Consider the following 18,637-nt stretch of genomic DNA (forward strand, 5'->3'; position numbering starts at 1 on the left):
GCTTGGCTCCCTAATTCATTATTTTCCATGGCTCTTGGTTACTTCCTCTGGGACATTGGCTTTGCCCTCTGAATCATTCTTTTGTTTCCAGAAGAAATGAGCATGGTTTGCAGCTGAGTATCTTTCTCTGCATGTTTCCTGACCATAGAAAGTTAGGGCCAAAGCCTCATATTCCCAAGTTGGTACAGCAGCTTTAAAACTGTGTAGCCTTTCTGTGTATCAAATTAGAAAAAGCTAATACTCACAAATCCTTTTGGAACAGGATTCTCTCTTTCAAGCTGTGAATTAGGATACTGTTTATAATGCCCTAAGAATCCCTTTCTCGTGAATCACTCTGTGTAGCTGAGCAAGTCTGAAAAACACTACCTGAAATTTTAACTTTTGTAAAAGGGTTTTACAGGCACACCCTTGATTTTAGCTTTATTCTATGGCCATATTTTACTTGTAGCACCTTGGAATTGATCTTCATCCTGAACCTATGTCTTATTTTGAGAATCTTTTGCTAACTGAAGGGAGTGTTCTAGGCCCTTCTATTTCTTGAAATACTGCTTCAAAACTGAACAGTTTCTTCCTGAGTTCATCTCTCTCTTGCATAGCTTATCTCTTTTGCATAGCTTACACCATTAGATGAAACCACTGGTCACTTTCAGCATTCTGCCTGGGAATCTTCTAAGTCAGAAGCACATGCTTATTAGGTACTTTTTCTGTCTTTGAAATTATTGCAGAAGACAATGTTAATTTTCCACCACTACTTAAGAGGGACTGCTTCCAATAACAACTTCCTTGCTGGTCTTCCAGACCCCACCAGGCTCCTCACCACCCCTCCCACTTCTGCCTGCTGCCTCATCCCAAGCCAGAATCATGTGTTAAATTCTTTTTATTACTTTAGCACTCCACTTTGAGGATTCAGTTTCTGTTTTGGTCATTTATGACTTTGTAACAAATCACCCCAAAACCTATAGGCTTAAAACAACTATTTATTCATCGACAATTATGCAATCAGAGTTAAGGCTCAAAAAGGACAGCTAACCTCTACGCCACACAGTGACAGTGGGGCAGCTTGACTGGGCGGCAGAATCTACAGTTGCTTTGCTCACATGTCTTGTGCCTCATCTGAGATGGCTGGAACAGCCAGGAACTGCCTGGGCATGTCTGTCTCTATCACATGTTTCTCTAGCAAGGGAGCCACTCTATTGCATGTGGTAACTGGCTTCTAAGAGGACTAAAACAAAAGCTGCCAGGCCTCTTAACTCTTAGGCTGCCCTAAGAAGCCTTGCAGTGTCACCTTGTCACGTTCTGTGTGTTGAAATAAGCCAGGCCATATTCAGACAAGGGGGAAATAGACTCCACCTCTTTACAGGAGGAGTAAACTGGAGGTGCCAAAGGGCTTGCTCTTGGGATGGGAGGACTGTTAATAGCCATCTGTGAGAAAACTCTGTGAGTTACCAATTTAAAAAATACTTTAAGTACTAGTTTGGTTTGTACCATTCTCTACAGTCTGAGTGTGCATTTAGACATAAACCAAAATCTCATGAGCAAGCAATTTATAAAATACATCTGATTAATTTAGGTAATATATGTTAGTCCATGTATATGTCAACTTTAAATAACCACATTCAGAAAATATGATTAAGTGTAAAGTTTGTTTGAGCTCAAAGCTTGAGAATGGTCACCCCGTAACATAGGTTCAAGTAGCCCTGAATATACACTCTGATTAGCAGCAATCATAAATGGGTTTTTAAGAAAAAAAGAAGAGGCAGGTCCTAAGTTGCTTACCAAGAATTTACATGAAAATAAGATAAGCCATTGGCTATACATTGTTCTTTGTATCACCTGTTTCAGGAACATGAAGATAATGGGTAAGGCAGCTGGTCAGAAACAAAATGCCTTTTTAAACAGTTGCTCCCCAGGCTTGGGTTGAGGAGGCAGCATGAGTGACTGATGTCCCACACGCACGTCTCTCTGGACCTGATGAATTTTTGCATGCCTCACATAACTCAGACTGCTGTGAGCTATTCTTTTCCTCATATTTGCTAAAAATACTTGCATCATCTGAACTGTCTACATAGCTATTCATTGAAAAACAATCCACAGTGACAGAACTTTTTTACTGAATTACAGGATGCACTTTGGTACCGGGTAAACTCTAGTCTCAGAAGTAATATTTTTGATCCGTGCCCCTAAAAAAAATTGAGACCAAATAGCTTCTAGAATATATTTTATATAAAGTTATGAAATGTATTGTTTTATAAACATTATTTCATTTAATCCTCACATCTACCCTAAGAGTTCATTGCTGACATCACCACCATGTTACATATCAATAAACTTTTTGTCAAAAGGTTAAGAAACCTGCCCAAGCTAGCAAGAAGTCTGGATTTGAACTCAGACCTGTTTGATTCTGATGTACGTAAGGTAGCATTTCCCTGGTAGAAGAAGGGACAATCCCAATGCTGCTGCCTGCCCAGCTTCCCCCTTTATCTTCAACTCACTGGTAGCCATGAGGTTCCTCTTCTTTAAGAAACACACTTTGAGCCGCGTATGGTGGTTCATGCGTGTAATCGCAGCACTTGGAAAGGCAGAGGTGGACAGATCACTTGAGATCAAGAGTTCGACACTAGCCTGGCCAACATGGCAAAACCCCAGCTGTACTAAAAATACAAAAATTAGTCAGCCGTCATGGCACACACCTGTAATCCCAGCTACTCGGGATGCTGAGGCTCAAGAATCACTTGAACCTGGGAGGCAGAGGTTGTAGTGAGCCGAGATGGCACCATTGCACTCCAGCCTGGGTGACAGAGCAAAACTGCATCTCAACAACAACAAAAAAAGAAACACACTTTGAAAACCAGGGCCTGCAAAGTTTTTAATCAACATTTCAATGCCTGAAATGTAGGATATGGTAAACAGAGTAATCTTGATTCATTTTTAATTTCACAAATATTTATGGATTACATATTATATGTTAGCACCATTCTTAGCAAGATAGACAAGGTCTCTACCTTTTGGGATTTCTATTATGATGGGACATGCAAGCATACAACAATAAATAGAGAAAATAATCATTGCTATGCAGAAAATTAAAACAGAGTAACATCATATAGAATGACTAGATGGTGGCCGGATGTGGTGGCTCATGCCTGTAATCCCAGCCCTTTGGGAGGCTGAGGCAGGCAGATCACGAGGTCAAGAGTTCAAGACCAGCCTGGCCAATATGGTGAAACCCCATCTCTACTAAAAATACAAAAATTAGCCAGGTGTGGTGGCACACGCCTGTAGTCCCAGCTACTTGGGAGGCTGAGGCAGAAGAATTGCTTGAACCCGGGAGGTGGAGGTTGCAATGAGCTGAGATCATGCCATTGCACTCCAGCCTGGGTGGCAGAGCAAGACTCCATCGCAAAAAAAAAAAAAGAAAAAAAAAAGAATGACTGGATTGTTACTTTAAAAGGCAGAATACAGAATATAGGAGCAGGAAACCTGGATTTAAAGTATCTGGGTTTGATTTTTGGCCTTACAACCAATTTGCAGTGCAGCCACTAGCAAATTATCCACCCAATCTTTACCTCAGTGTTCATGTCTATAAAGTGGGAATAATGAGAACACCTACTTCACAAACTTTTTGTGAAGATTAAGAAAATATATGTAAAGCACTTAGAACAGTGCCAAGACATAGAAAGGTACCAAAATAAATGTTACCTGCTGGTTTAAAACAGAATGACCACAGGTAACATTTAAGTTGATTCCTGGCCTTGGAGCACAAATGTAGTAATTGTCATCTTCTTGCACATAACCAGTTAAATCTCAGAGATGAAACGCTCATATTCTTTGGTTTATATTTTTAAAACAACAAATCTTTTCAATAATGGAATTGTGAATATAAATTATACTAATGTCTTGTGTTTACATACACTAACTTTAAATAAAAATTGCTATTTGAAACAAGATTGTAAAACAATAAAACTGAGACCAAAAAAAAACTCCCCTCTGCTGCTTCAGCTACTTCTCCCTAGACTTCTTGTGATTTCACTTCCTCTACTATCCCCTTCACAAAACTCCAAACTATCCCCAACTCTGGACTTCAGGTTCAGAGAGCTTTAGTCACTGATAGCTCTGGTGTTTGAAACCTCTAGGGGCTCTGCAAATAAGCTGTGCTTCAGAAGTTTCTTTCTATCTGTGTTTAAAACATGTCTGTTTAGTGATTGTTTCCATTATGAGAAATCTGGGAGAGTTTCTTTGTCCCTTCAAACATCAAGCCTCTAACAGCTTACATCTACATCTTAGTTAATGCCCTAATTTATGACCACATTTGGGTGGCCTGATAAGAATGGAGCCAAAAAAACCATCCTTACTTAGAAGGGTGTCCTGAAGGCCCTGGTAACGCTACTTCTTTCTATGACTAGCCCCAGTTAGGGCCTCCTTGAATGATCCTACTGGAGTATTCTTCCTCCTGCCCTTCTAAAGAACCATCAAGACAGATCTTTCTAGGCCTTCCTTGTTCTTTGGTGGAGGCCAGCTGTTAGTGCCCTTCTTTCTAGAGTGCCTAAATGAAAATGAAATTAGTCTTCTGCCACTTCTGCAGTTTGAGAACAACTCTGATGGCAACTTTAAAATCAACTTTTTCTATATTTAAATTGAGCTATTTTATACTTTTGAGCCTTTTAAATGTAACTTGAATAAGCAAGATAACATTTTTTAAACAGAAAAGTTTCCCCTTAAAAGGCGGATTTCATTTCAGGGTTTATATCCTTTTCCTTTTATTTAATAAAGTTCTTCATTCATTCTTTCCCCATCTTGAGGCATTTTTCTGACCATCTGCATATTCCCCAGATTTCTAGTCTTATTAAAATAACTTCATCCAATATCTTTAATAGTTTAATATTTAATGAGCACCTGCTGCGTGCGAAGTATAGCACTGAGAGCTACGAAGGATCCAACAAAACATAAACCTCACAAAATAGGCTTAAAACTTTGCGTTTGCCCAGATTTTATTCATAGTAAAATTGCATTTTCCCAAATTTTATTCACATTAATAAATATGACATCCTATGTTTCTTGCGCCTTTGTGAATCTAATTTAATGACTTTGAGTGAAATTGCATTGTAGTGGTAAGTAGGTTAATAATGACCACATATTTTATACAGGAAAGAATGGGAAATAATATATGAAAAACATTATAGAGTGCCAAGATGGTATAAGATAAATTAAGACTATTTGAGTTGTTTAAATAAAACTAAATATATTTTGCTATGTACATGTAGATATATACGTTCCTCTCTGCCCTCAAGGAAGCTTCTATAGCCTCGTTATAGAGATAGGGCATGAGCACAAATAACTGACGAAAGGCAGTAAGGGAAACACCTGATTTATGTGAGTCTAGTACATATAAATCACACTCCCAACCGAGCAGCTGCACAAGCTTACGTTCCTTCCCACTTTGGACCCTTTAGGGTGTTATTGCTATTGTGTCGCATGAAGACCAGGTCATATGCAAATAGCAATAGTCTTTGCCTTCTCTGCGCCTTTTACTAATTCCTCGTGTTTTCCCAAAGAGCGAGAGTAAGAGCAGAAGAAACTATATATTTTACATTAATACACTGAAGTCATAAGATAATAATATGCATTTCTGATTGGATGCCAATACATGAGAACAGCAGTGATTCTTTACTTCTACTCTCCTGTCAGCGATCATACCAAACTGCTCCTTCCGTGACTGATAAACACTGTCATGTTTCCCCAGCCTGGAAATCAAACTCATGATAGTCATTGCTGATAGAATAGTCACTGCTGAAGCGCCCTTTAGCCTGTCTTATCCTTCAGTTAAACTGTATGATTTTTGGCAAATAAACATGTGTTTTCTACAGTATGGTTTTTCTTTCAGCCTCTTCTCCATTTCCCCGTTCATATTGGAGTCATTGAAAAATTATATTAATTTGTATTAATTCCACTAGAATTCTCTTTTCCTTTTTCGTTGTGGCCTTGAGGTCTTGTACATAGTTTATTGTTGATACACATTTGGCCCTTAGTGTGAGCCATCTAATTCCCTCTCTTTAGCTCTGTTGTAGATTTCCCCTCTTTGATAAAGTTCCACAGTAGGGCCCCTATCTCTCCACACTTAGCAGTTGCCCTTCTCTCTTTCTCCTCCCTATACATGCATATACACCACATCTCCCCATTCTCCAATCTCTCCTTTACTTTGTCACCCAGTGTCTTGCTATAAAACAAGTTTGACTGTGTTAAAAACTCTTTTTTAAAATTTCTAAACCAATAAGACAAAATCCAAACAGCGTATCCTTCATTAAACTTTTCTCATCCATCTGGCCTCATATACCTCCCACCATCTCATCCCTCCCTTGTCTTGATCTACCCACAATATACCCTATTCTCCTCTTGTGCTCAGTTTCTCACCATTCCATATAACTCCCTGAGGGTGCCCGGCCCCCTCTTCTGGTTTTCATCTTAGCCATGCTCCAACTCCAATGTCCCATCTCCAATGAAGTCTCTCCTGACTTGCCCAGAATCCCCTGCTCTTTCCTCCCTGCTCCCTTCTTCCACAGCTGCTATTGTGTATTATAACCATCTGGTTCTACATCTGCCCCACAGGCCAGACTATGAATTACTTGACGGTAAAGCCATGTCTTGTTCATTTTTTGTTTCCTGAGTACACATCACAGTTTCTGGTACTAAAAACCTTTACTATATGCATAAGTAAATGTCAGAGAAATATGTAAAGGATTTTAGAAAGATTTCTATTTAAATAGAAGAAAACTGAGATTCTTAAAAAGCAAAGCTCCATTTATCCAGAAAAATCATTTATATGGACCTGTTGATGCACCCAAAATGCTGGAGAAAATGAACATTTATATTTTTCTTATGGCTCACAGTGATCATCATAAGAGTAATGGTCAGTTTCACACAGAGCATTACTAAAATGAACGCCCACTTAAAACAGATATATCAGTTTTAGAGGGAGAACTCGTGAAGAGAAAGATTTTATATATGCTTTTTCTAGAAAGTTAGGGATCCAGTTTATTTGAAGACCTCAGTATGTGGTGGTTTTAATTTTTTCTATGCATCCCTAGAAAAGACTACAGTGAGATTTAAATTTCAGATGCTATGCCATCAATGTTGATCATATTACACAAATAAATGTGTAGCCTCACAACCCTATCTTGATATTTGAAAAAAGATGATCAGGATGGTACACATAAAAACTACAGTAGTTTGTTTTAATTTTCTCCCAATTACTTTTTAAAAAACAAAAACTTTCAGGGTATTAAAATCAGTTCATTTCTACATCAGATTTATTCTAAAGTAACAGAAACCTCAAATTAGACACTGCACATCACACACAAGTTCTCCTGGAATCCAGTTGTTTATGCTACAGTTACATACAAGTAACACAAGTTGTCTTTGCATCCAATTTATTGAGAACCTGTCATTTCTATGGCATGCATTAAATATTTAAAACTGTTTATCATATTGTATATCATCTCTTTTATTGTGTTCAGTGATTGATATAAAAATAATTTACTTTATCAAGTCAAAAAAACTATGAATCTCTTTATAAAAATCACATATTGTAATTGTCAGTTTAGTTAAAAACAAAAGTAGAAAATATGTGATCTATTACAAATACTGGCAATTAGTTTTAATTTGGATAGTTCATAAATTTTCAGATGAAGATTTTACCCAACATAGACTTGTTTATATAGCTTTACATATTTGTTTTCTAATGCTACTGTGAACTGTTGTTAATTTGTATACTCATTTCTCTTCATTAATTTATGGGAGGATAAGATTGAAAATAGGTAACATTTTAAAGTAGCTATCATAAACATAAATTTTCAAGTGAATTTTTCACAAGAAATGCTTCATCTTCTCAGATCTTTAAATAAAATTAAATGAAGAATAGAATAGAATTAATTCATAAAATATTGGTTTTAAGAAATTATTTTATTCCATTTATAGTTAATAAGTTGTAAGTTAATAGTTTTATTCAACTGATTTTTATAAAGTGGTTTAATATGCTTCATTTTTATTCCTGATAGGAACTAATTCCAGAGTTCTACTACCTACCAGAGATGTTTGTCAACAGTAATGGATATAATCTTGGAGTCAGAGAAGATGAAGTAGTGGTAAATGATGTTGATCTTCCCCCTTGGGCAAAAAAACCTGAAGACTTTGTGCGGATCAACAGGATGGTAAGAGAGATTTTGCTTTTGCTTGGGCAGTCATCAGGGAGTTAACATATTCTGTAGTTTTGTTTTGTCCTGTTCTTTACTGTAATATTACCAATTATACTTAACATCTATAAATACAAGCTTAAAATTTTAAGTGAAAAAGAAAACATTTTACTGTTGTCTTGACAGCATTCTTTATTGTAGAGTGGATTTCCCTTTCATGAGGACTAATAAAGCAATGGTAATTCAGTTATGTTTGCTCCCTTAGGAGAAGACAATCAGATGAGCATCTGTTGACTAATATAATGTATTCTAAAGTGCTTAAAATAAATGCCTATTTCTTAGTTTTGTCTACTGACTAAATCTGAACGCTTTTTTCACTTATAAAAACACTCAGAACAGAAAAAAATTTATTTAGAACATATTTATATGTGCGATATTTATGCTGTGAAACATACCTTATGGTATAAACATTCTGAAATAGAAAACATCTTTTTTTGTTTTGTTTTAGAGACAGTGTTTCACTCTGTTGCCCAGGCTGGAGTGAAGTGGTGCAATCATAGCTCACTAAAGCCTCGAACTCCTGGGCTCAAGCAGTCCTCCCACCTCAGCCTCTTGAGTAGCTGGGGTTATAGGCAAATGCCACCATGCAAAGTTAATTTTTTAAAAGATTTTTTTTGGTAAGATAGGATCTCACTATGTTGCACACACTGATCTTGAACTCCGGGGATCAAGAAATCCTCCTACCTAGGCCTCCCAGAAGAAAACATCATTATTTTAAGCTATATTACAGATATCTGGGTGTTTAAATGAGAAATGTATAAACAGAATGTTCACATATGGGAATTTGATGGGTTTTAATACATTTCACACATATTTAAGGGGATTTTAATCCCAACATGGTTATAGTACATGACAGTAAACCACTTTACAAAACAGCCTCTCTAGTGTACTATTGAATTACATCAATAAAACCAATGACGCCAAATATATTTTTAACCCTGTTTCATTCACTCCCAAGTTTTTCCAACTGTCTGATAAATATATTTTATTTTGTTTTTACAGCTTATTTATTTGAATCAGAATTCAAATAAGGTCCACACATTGTGAGGGAATTCACATATTCCTTAATCCTCTTTTCTTAAAGAGCTTAATTGAAATATAATTCATATCCTGTGCAAATTGTTCATCATTTAAAGTAAAAAAAAAAATGTATATTAGTCCATTCACACAGTTGTGCAACCATCACCACAATCAATTTAAGAGCATTTTTATCACCTCATAGAGAACCCCATACCTTTTAGCATCTTCCCCCGATTTTTCCTGATTTCCCCATTCCCCCCAGCTAGCCCAAGGCAAACACAAATCTACTTTATATCTCCATTGATTTGACTATTCTAGACATTTCATGTAAACAGAATCATAAAATTTGGGGTTCTCCTCCCCTCCTCTCGATTTTCTGTCACTTTTCTTTTGGACTTTACTGTCAGTCACACATTTTCTTCTATTTTGGAGCTGTATGTTCTGTCTCTAAGAAATATTTTACTTTTAATGTACTTTATTTTAGAAAGTTGCTGATGTAATATACCTATGCTTAAAAGCATCATCTAGATAATCTGCAATGTGTTCTCCCCCCTTTTTTTAAGAAAATTTCATGTTTTGCATAAGTCTTACTGCCAATCTCTCTCACTTTTCAATCTGTTAAATTGGCACTTTCAGATATATGCAGTTATTTCATACTATTCCCTTGAACAATAGCTTATTTCTTCAATTTATATTTTTAATGTGAATGACTTATATTTCAGTAATATATACTTCTGAAAATTTCTGTTTCTTTTTAGAATTGGTATTTCATCACCACATTATTCTCACATACTTGAATGTTATCTATAAATATCAGTGTAAGGATACCAGCGCTACAAATGCAACCCTAAAGGCTCATTGTATATCAGTATCTCTCAGTCACATCATTCCATTGTAGCTCCAGAGCTCAGAGCCCTGCTTGGCACATACTAGTTGTTCAGTAAATATTTCTGAGTGAATGAATGAATTAATGAATTATAGAGGTGTAGTAATCTCATAGCTGTTAGCATATAGTCTATTAAGTCCAAACTAGTCAAACTGAATGAATCCTTCACTCAGGCAAGCAAAGTAGCCAATAGTTGTTGGACCAATGCTTTTGTTGATCATGCTATTGAACAGAATACTCATATGGGTGCTGATAATAAGTGCCTCTTACCTGTCAGGCATTAAGCAAGGCACTTGATTTTTTTTAACATTTATTTTACAGATAAGAAATATGAAGGCCAGACATGTTTCATAATTTATCCATGGCAGAGCCCAGATTCAAGTACAGAAAAGTTTTAACTCCTAAGTTATACTCTTTCCAGTATGCCAGCTACCTCTGATATTATCTCTTCTTTGTGAAATTCTTTGAGATTATTGGATCTCTACTTTTAGGTTTATAATTGTCAATCCAGACCTTATTTATTTCCTTTAACTTCGTGGATATGGTTAATGCAGATCATTCACAGATAAAAACTGCAAGTATACTAAGCTTAAATATGCATTAAAGAAAAATAGAGTAGTTATCTTTATTATCCACTGGATATTTCACATTTATTAATTTGCTAATGTTTACTGATAATGTACCAGGAAATGTATATGACATTTTTTAGACTTCTAAACATGCAGTAATGCAGACTGGATGAGCAGGAGGCCACTGTTGTTTCCCAGTCCCAGGACTAGGCCACATTTCCTGCTAGAAGAGTACTATTTTCAGTGGTACCCATTCCATTCAGTGTACAGATAACTTTAGGAAAGGGATTTGCCTTCTTAATAAAAGACTGAAAGTTTGAGAAGAAAGTTTTAGGATGAGCAAAGATTTACTATGATACAGGGAAAGGACGTATGTTTTTAAAAATTGGGGAAATGGGCTCTCATGTAAACGATCTAAACCATCTTGTCTTAAGTTTCTAGTAGAGGCTTAAATTAACAAAATTGTGTTGTGAAAAGCATAGGGCATTTGGCGTTAGCATTTTTGAAAGCAGTTATGTAAGATCAGTTTCTCATTATAGTTATTTAAGCAGAGACTTTTTTGTATTGAAAAGAAGCCATTGGAGAGATAGTATGATGTCTCCTTTCAGTTTTTGCAACAGCTCCCTTATTCTTGCATTACCAATAGCAAATTTCAGTGAGGACAGGAGTAACTAAGTATTTTAACTAGTACTCAATTATAATACACGTAAATACTTCTCTAGATAGAGAAAGCCTGTGCAGAATGCTGTTTGGAAATAGGAACACAGCTAGTCAGTGGTCTTGGTGAGAAGCTGCCTGCTCTGTAAATAAGCCGAAGTCATAACAAAGATAGGTGGAAGTAAAGGTCCTCAGTGATATCTCTTCTTAGGAGTACGTCTGCACTGATGCTTCCAAATGCAGACGTAGGAAACAGTGGACTAAGTGATTGGTCAAATGCCTCCAGATTCGTCCACTGAAAAATAATTTGTTTGCTATAGAAATTGGTCCCCACAGTTTTTCCTCCTTTTTATCGTCCTCTCTGCTCATAGCTCACGCTGTCTTCTTAGCTGTTCAGCTGTGTTCATTGCTTTACTTGATTAATAGACATGGCAAAACAGGCTTTAAAGATAAATTGGTGAGACCTTGTCCCTACAAAAAATACAAAAATTAGCCAGGTGTGGTGGCACAGTGTCTGTGATTCCAGCTACTCAGGAGGCTGAGGTGGGAGGATCGTTTAAGCCTAGGAGGTCGAAGCTGCAATGAGCCGAGATTAGGCTACGGCACTCCAGCCAAGATTGTGCCACTGCACTCCACCAGAGCAAGACCCTCTCTCAAAAAAATAAAATAAAATAAAGATAAATTGGTATTCAATAAATGGTGCTGGAAAAATTGGTGCTAGAAGAGTTGGATATCTATATCCAAAAAAAGGAAAGGGAAGGTTTCAGTCCTTACATCACACCATATAAAAAAATTAACTCAAAATAGATCATGGACCTAAGTTTGAAACCTAAAACTATCAAACATCTAAAAGAAACATATAGAAGGAAATCTTTGTGACTTTATGTTAGCAAAGATGTTTTAGATATGACAACAAAAGCACAACCTATAAAAGAAAACATTGATACACTGGACTTTATTAAAACTTAGCTTGTTTGAACACTACTGTAAGAAAATTAAAAGACAAGCCACAGACTGAGAAAAAATATTTCAAAACACATCTAATAAAGGACTAGGATCTAAAATATATAAAGAGCACTCAAAAATCAATAAAAATAAAACAATATTTAGATAATTTTTTTAAAGGGGGGGCAAAAGAATCTTCAGCGAAGAAGATATGTAGATGGCAAATAAACACATGAAAAGATGCCTCATATCAAAAATTAATCCACAAATTAAAATTAATCAAATTGAAACCACAGTAAGCTACCATTAAACGTTAGAATGACTTTAAAAATTAAAAGGGGAAAAAAAAAAAAACCTCTGACATTCCAAGCCCTGGTAGAGATGCACAATAGCTGAAATTCACATATCCTGCTGGTACAAAACAGTTTGGTAGGTTCTTGTAAACACACACCAACCATATAACCCAGCAACCCTGCTCCTTGGTTTTAGCCCCCCAAAAATGAAAACTTATACAAGTACATCAATGTTTATAATGGCTTTATTTGCTTTCATCAAAAGCTGGAAACTACCCAAATATTTCTCACCTGGTAAATGGATAAACAAACTAAAATAAACTATAGTAACTCCATATTATGAAGTACCAGTTAGCCATAAAAAAGAACCAAGCACTGATACATGTAACAAAATCACTTTCTTGCTGTCACTTAGATGATGCCAAAACATTTTTAATGGCTTTATTAAAATATAAGTTATATATCATAAAATTCAGTTGTTTTCAGTGTACAATTTAATGATTTTTAGTAAATTTTAACAGTTATATGACCATCACCACAGTCTAATCTTAGAATATTTTCACCACCCCAGAAAGATCTCCTGCCCACCTCCAGCCCAAGGCAACTGCTAATCAACTTTTTATCTCCAAAGGTTTGCCTTTTCTGTGTATTTCATATAAAAGGAATTATACAATATGTGGTCTTTGAGTTTGACTTCTTTGAGTAGTTTTTGAGATTCACCCATGTTGTAGCATGTATTGGTACTTTGCCCAACTTTTTACATAATACTACCACATTGTGTGGAATATCACATTTTGTTCACCCATTCATCAGTTGATGAACATTTGATTTGTTTCTACTTTTTGGCAATTTTGAGTAATGCTGCTATGAACAGTCATATACAAATTTCTATGTGAACATACATTTTTATTTATTTGGGGTGTAGACCTAGGAGTCGAATTGCTGGGTCATATGGTAAATTTATGTTTAACTTCTTAAGAAACTGCCCAGCTGTTTCTCAAAATGACCTTGCATTCCCCAGCAATGTATGACAATTCCAGTTCTTCCATATCCTCACTCTCACTTGTTATTACCTGTTTTTTTTTTATTACAGCCATTCTAGTGAATGTGAGGTAATATCTCATTACAATATTTTTTTTTTTTTTTTGAGACGGAGTCTCACTCTTTCGCCCAGGCTGGAGTGCAGTGGCACCATCTCGGCTCACTACAAGCTCTGCCTCCTGGGTTCATGCCATTCTCCTGCCACAGCCTCCTGAGTAGCTGGGACTACAGGCGCTCGCCATCACGCCCGGCTAATTTTTTGTATTTTTAGTAGAGATGGGGTTTCACCGTGTTAGCCAGAGTGGTCTCGATCTCCTGACCTCATGATCTGCTTACCTTGACCTCCCAAAGTGCTGGGATTACAGGCGTGAGCCACCGCGCCCGGCCTACAATTTTAATATATATTCCCTAGTGACTAATGATATTGAGCATCTCTTCATGTATTTATTGAATGCTAAAACATTTTTAGACTTATTTTAATAAAACATTTAGTGATTCATTATAGACACAGAATTTGTGTTCTTCATAGTCAAAGAAGTTTGTATGCCCCCAGAATTAATAATTTTATTACTGATGTGCCTAAATGAAATAGAAAAGCCAGTCTTGCTTTTAAAGACAAATCCCCTAGACAGTGTTATACCCCAAATTTTTTGAATGTAGGAAAAGCTAATAATTATTATTGATGAGAAACCTTTAAATAATTAGTGTTGGTATAAGCTAAACAAGCAAGACCTACCTATATCTGCAGAAAATGCTACATTCAACTAGTGTGTTGGGTGGTAATGCAATCCAACTAAATAAACTTTCCAGATAAATGAATTTTCTAGATTTTCCTAAGTGAGAACTTTTTTGAAGCATTATGGTTGTCTGTTAAGTTTTATTTTATTTTTAATTGACAATTAATAATTGTTTATATTTATGGGGTATACTGTGATGTTTTGATAAATGTATACAAGTCAGAATAGTTAGCATATCCATCACCTCAAATATTTATCATTGCTTTGTGGTAAGAACATTTAAAATATATTTAAAATATATATATATATTTATATATATATAAATAATTAACTACAGTCACTTTGCTGTGCAATACAACATGAGAGTTTATTCCTCCTAACTGTAACTGCACCATTGACCAACATTTCCCCTTTCCCTATCCATATCTCCCATCAGCCTCTGGTAACTACCATTCTACTCTCTACTTCTATGAGTTTGACTTTTTTAGATTCCATACATAAGTGAGATCATACATTATTTGTATCTCTGTGCCTGGCCTATTTTATTTAACATAATATCCTCCAGGTTCATCCATGTTGCCACAAATGACAGAATTTCCTGTTATTTTTTAAAGCTGAATATTATTTCATTGTTTATATATACCATATTTTTAAAATCAATTCATTCGTTGGTAGACACTTAGGTTGCTTCCATATCCTGGCTATTATGAATAATGCTGCATGGAACATGAGAATGCAAATATCCCTTTAGCATACTGATTTCAGTTACTTTGGGTAAATACCTAGTGGGATGGCTGGATTATATGGTAATTCTATTTTTAGTTGTTTTTGTTTGTTTGTTTGTTTGTTTGTTTTGAGACAGTGTCTCACTCTTGCCCAGACTGAAGTGCAGTGGCGCAATCAGTGACCACTGCAGCCTTGAACTCCCGGGCTCAAGTGATCCTCCCACCTCAGCCTCCCAAGTAGCTGGGAGCACAGGTGCATGCCACTACACCCAGCTAATTTTTAAATTTGTTATAGAGATGGAAGAGTCTTGAACTCTTGGGCTCAAGTAATCCTCCCACCTCAGCCTCCCAAAATGCTGGGATTACAGGCATGAGCCACCAAGCCAGGCCTATTTTTAGTTTTTTGAGGAATCTCCAAATTGTTTTCCAAAATGGCTTTACTAATTTATGCCACTACTAACAGCGTAGTTGTTCCCCTTTTCTCCACATCTTTGCCAACGCTTATCTTTCATCTTTTTTATAATAGCCAATCTAACAGGTATAAGGTGATATCTCACTGTGGCTTTAAATTGCATTTTTCTGATGATTGGAGATGTTGAACATTTTCTCATATGTCCATTGGCCATTTGTATGTCTTCTTTTGAGAAATGTGTATTTAAATCATTTGCCCATTTTTAATAGGATTATTTGTTTCCTTGTTGAGTAGTTTCGGTTCCTTGTATTATGGTTATCTTTCTAAAATTTATTACTACTTTGTTCCCTGCCCTTTTATACAAAGGATGATACTTCATTTTTTACTTAAAAAAGACAAGTTTATCATCCTGAGTACCCATTGTTATTCCATGAAGTGATATAATTCCATATCTATTATTTTCTACTTTCTTCTTCAGGTTGTCAGCTATCAGTACAGTTCCCTTTAATAGCCCTCAGCCATACCAATGAAAATTGGTTGTTTACAATCTCTTCTAGACTACAAAACCAGATAATTCATTGTATCAAGCCCTTATTATAAGGCTTAAGAATCAGTCAAGTGCTCAGTGAGGCCGTAGAGGAAATGTGAATTTTGTAGCTCTGATAGGGAGTGACTTTACCTCTACCTCAAGTTTCACTGGCCACTGCTGATTTGGAAGTTGTGTATCAAAAGATGAAGTGACAAAACCGTCCTTAGTAAATTAATGTAACTACAGGCAGCACCAGGTTAACACTTCTTCTTACATGCAAACAGCTATCTGGCTGGCCTAAGGCATTCTTCTCCCCTAGTGTAGCTGCTTGCATTTGTTTCTCCTCTTTCCTCATTCCAAGACTTAACTGCTGACAACTGCTGCAAATCAGAATGGATACCCTAATCTTAGCCACCTTACCCCATACCCTAGTGATAGTCCTGAGTCATCCTGATATGAAGGTTGACCAGGATATCATAATGGCAATGATAGTGCTTGTAGGACATGCCATTTGAGTGTGTATTCTGTGCCAGATACTGTGCTAGAACTTCAGGTGCATCATTGTTTTAATCCTTAAAAAATCACTTTCAGAGGCCAAGGCAGATCGATCGCTTGAGACCAGGAGTTCAAGGACCAGCCTGGGCAACGTGGTGAAACCCCATCTCTACTAAAAATACAAAACAAAAAAACAAAAAAAAATTAACAAGGCGTGGTGGTACATAGTCCCAGTTACTCGGGAGGCTGAGTGAGAGAATCACTTCAGCCCAGGCGGACAGTGAGCCAACATCACATCATTGCACTCCAGCCTAGGTGACAGAATAAGACCCTGTCTCAAAAAAAAAAAAAAAAAAAATTAGCTGAGGAGTTATTAACCTGAAACCCATTGAGGTAAAAATATTTTTTTTCTGAGACAGAGTCTTACTCTGTTGCCCCGGCTGGAGTGCAGTGGCACGATCTCAGCTCACTGCAACCTCCGCCTCCTGGGTTCAAGTGATTCTCCTGCCTCACCCTTCCGAGTAGCTGGGATTATAGGCATGCACCACCACGCCCGGCTAATTTTTTGTATTTTTAATAGAGACAGGGTCTCACCATGTTGGCCAGCCTGGTCTTGAACTCCTGACCTCAGGTGATCCGCCTGCCTCAGCCTCCAAAAGTGCTGGGATTACAGGCCTGAGCCACCATGCTCGGCCCCATTGAGGTAAATTTACATGCCAAATACCACCACCTTATCAAGGTGTCAGTGTTCTTATTCACAGTCTCCAGGATAGGTAAGTGGTGGTGGCAAGAGGAGCCGTGGAGGAGAGGAGAAAGGAGAAGAGAAGGAAATCCGAAGCCAGCTCCGTAGGGTGAGCAGAAGATGGGAAGAGATGAGAGAATTCAGCATGGTCCAGCCCCAGCAGCTTTTAGGACCTGACTGTCTATGGTCCCTGTTTCTATATCTTTTACCCTTCACCCTTACCCGTAAGGCTTCCTTTCACTGCCAGGAAACCCTGAACTTACAGCTGAGGAAGTACCAGCTCTCTCTGCCCATCTGGTATGAGAGGAAGTGTGTCCTCCTTCAATTCTACAAATGGAAGAAATGATATTCATTTACATTCTAAGCTTTGTAGTCATGGGATTTTAGAACTGGAATACACCTTTATTTGAATGAGGAGTCTGAGGCCTAGGAAGGCAAAGTGGTTCATGGAAACTCTGAACCCAAGTGCTTTTCTAACTAACCATGCTTGGTGTCACAGGTTGGAACTCTGAATGTAGTGTCCCCTTGTTCCGTCTTAAAGTCTGTAAAATTCCACCTGTATTTTGAATTAATTTATAGATTGACTTGCGAACAAAACCATAGTAGAATAATACTGTTTCTACTGCAATATATATTCCAATCACCAAATTATAAAGAAACTTTGGAATATCCTGTTTGTTATTTGCAAACTGTCTGTATCTGTGCTTGGATGGCCTCCAAACACCTAATTGTGACCCAGACTTAAAATTCAGTTTTCCTCAGTGACACTCTGGTCTATCTCAGTATACATGTGATCAATACACAGGTTTTCTTTTAAAAAGTCTCTTTAAAAAACCTGATTCTCACCAGATGGTTTCATGACATTTGGGTTTTAGAGAATTAACAGATTATTCATTGAAAGGAATAGCCTGAAAAAATGGTATAATACTATAAAGACAATTTAAACTCTGAAGTAGGTTTTCCCTCTTACTGTAAGAGAGAATAAAACACATGAATACAAATTCTGAGTAACAATTTTTAAAATTTATAATTGCTCAGAGTACTTATATTGCACATAAATTAAATATAACAAATAATTTACTCCTGATACTGATATGACCAGTTTAAGAACTGACTTCTGTTTATATATACTTCTTACCTGTTATAACTTGTCTTTTTAACATCTAAAGTGCTGATAAGCAGACTTTATTCAAAGTGTGCTTCTTTAAAATAAGCCTCACTGTGTAGCATCCCTGTAAATACATATTAATCCAGCCAGCTGTGTGCAATGCACTAGGAACTGTAAGGATTCATATGTAATTCAGTGAAGCCACTGTTCCTCAAATATTTACTCTCGCAGATTC

General features: G+C 36.7%; 1 protein-coding gene across 8 annotated transcripts in view; it reads left to right on the forward strand.

Annotated features, from left to right (window-relative positions):
- The window catches only part of NBEA (neurobeachin), a 723,498-nt gene that overhangs the window by 648,985 nt on the left and 55,876 nt on the right, over positions 1-18,637 (forward strand). For all 8 annotated transcript variants that reach the window (XM_055360199.2, XM_055360200.2, XM_055360202.2 and 5 more), the window contains one exon: positions 8,049-8,201. In XM_055360199.2, coding sequence (XP_055216174.2) covers positions 8,049-8,201 — 153 coding nt within the window. The remainder of the gene's footprint in view (positions 1-8,048; positions 8,202-18,637) is intronic.

The sequence above is a fragment of the Gorilla gorilla genome, chromosome 14 (assembly GCF_029281585.2).
Source record: "Gorilla gorilla gorilla isolate KB3781 chromosome 14, NHGRI_mGorGor1-v2.1_pri, whole genome shotgun sequence".
NCBI lineage: Eukaryota > Metazoa > Chordata > Mammalia > Primates > Hominidae > Gorilla > Gorilla gorilla.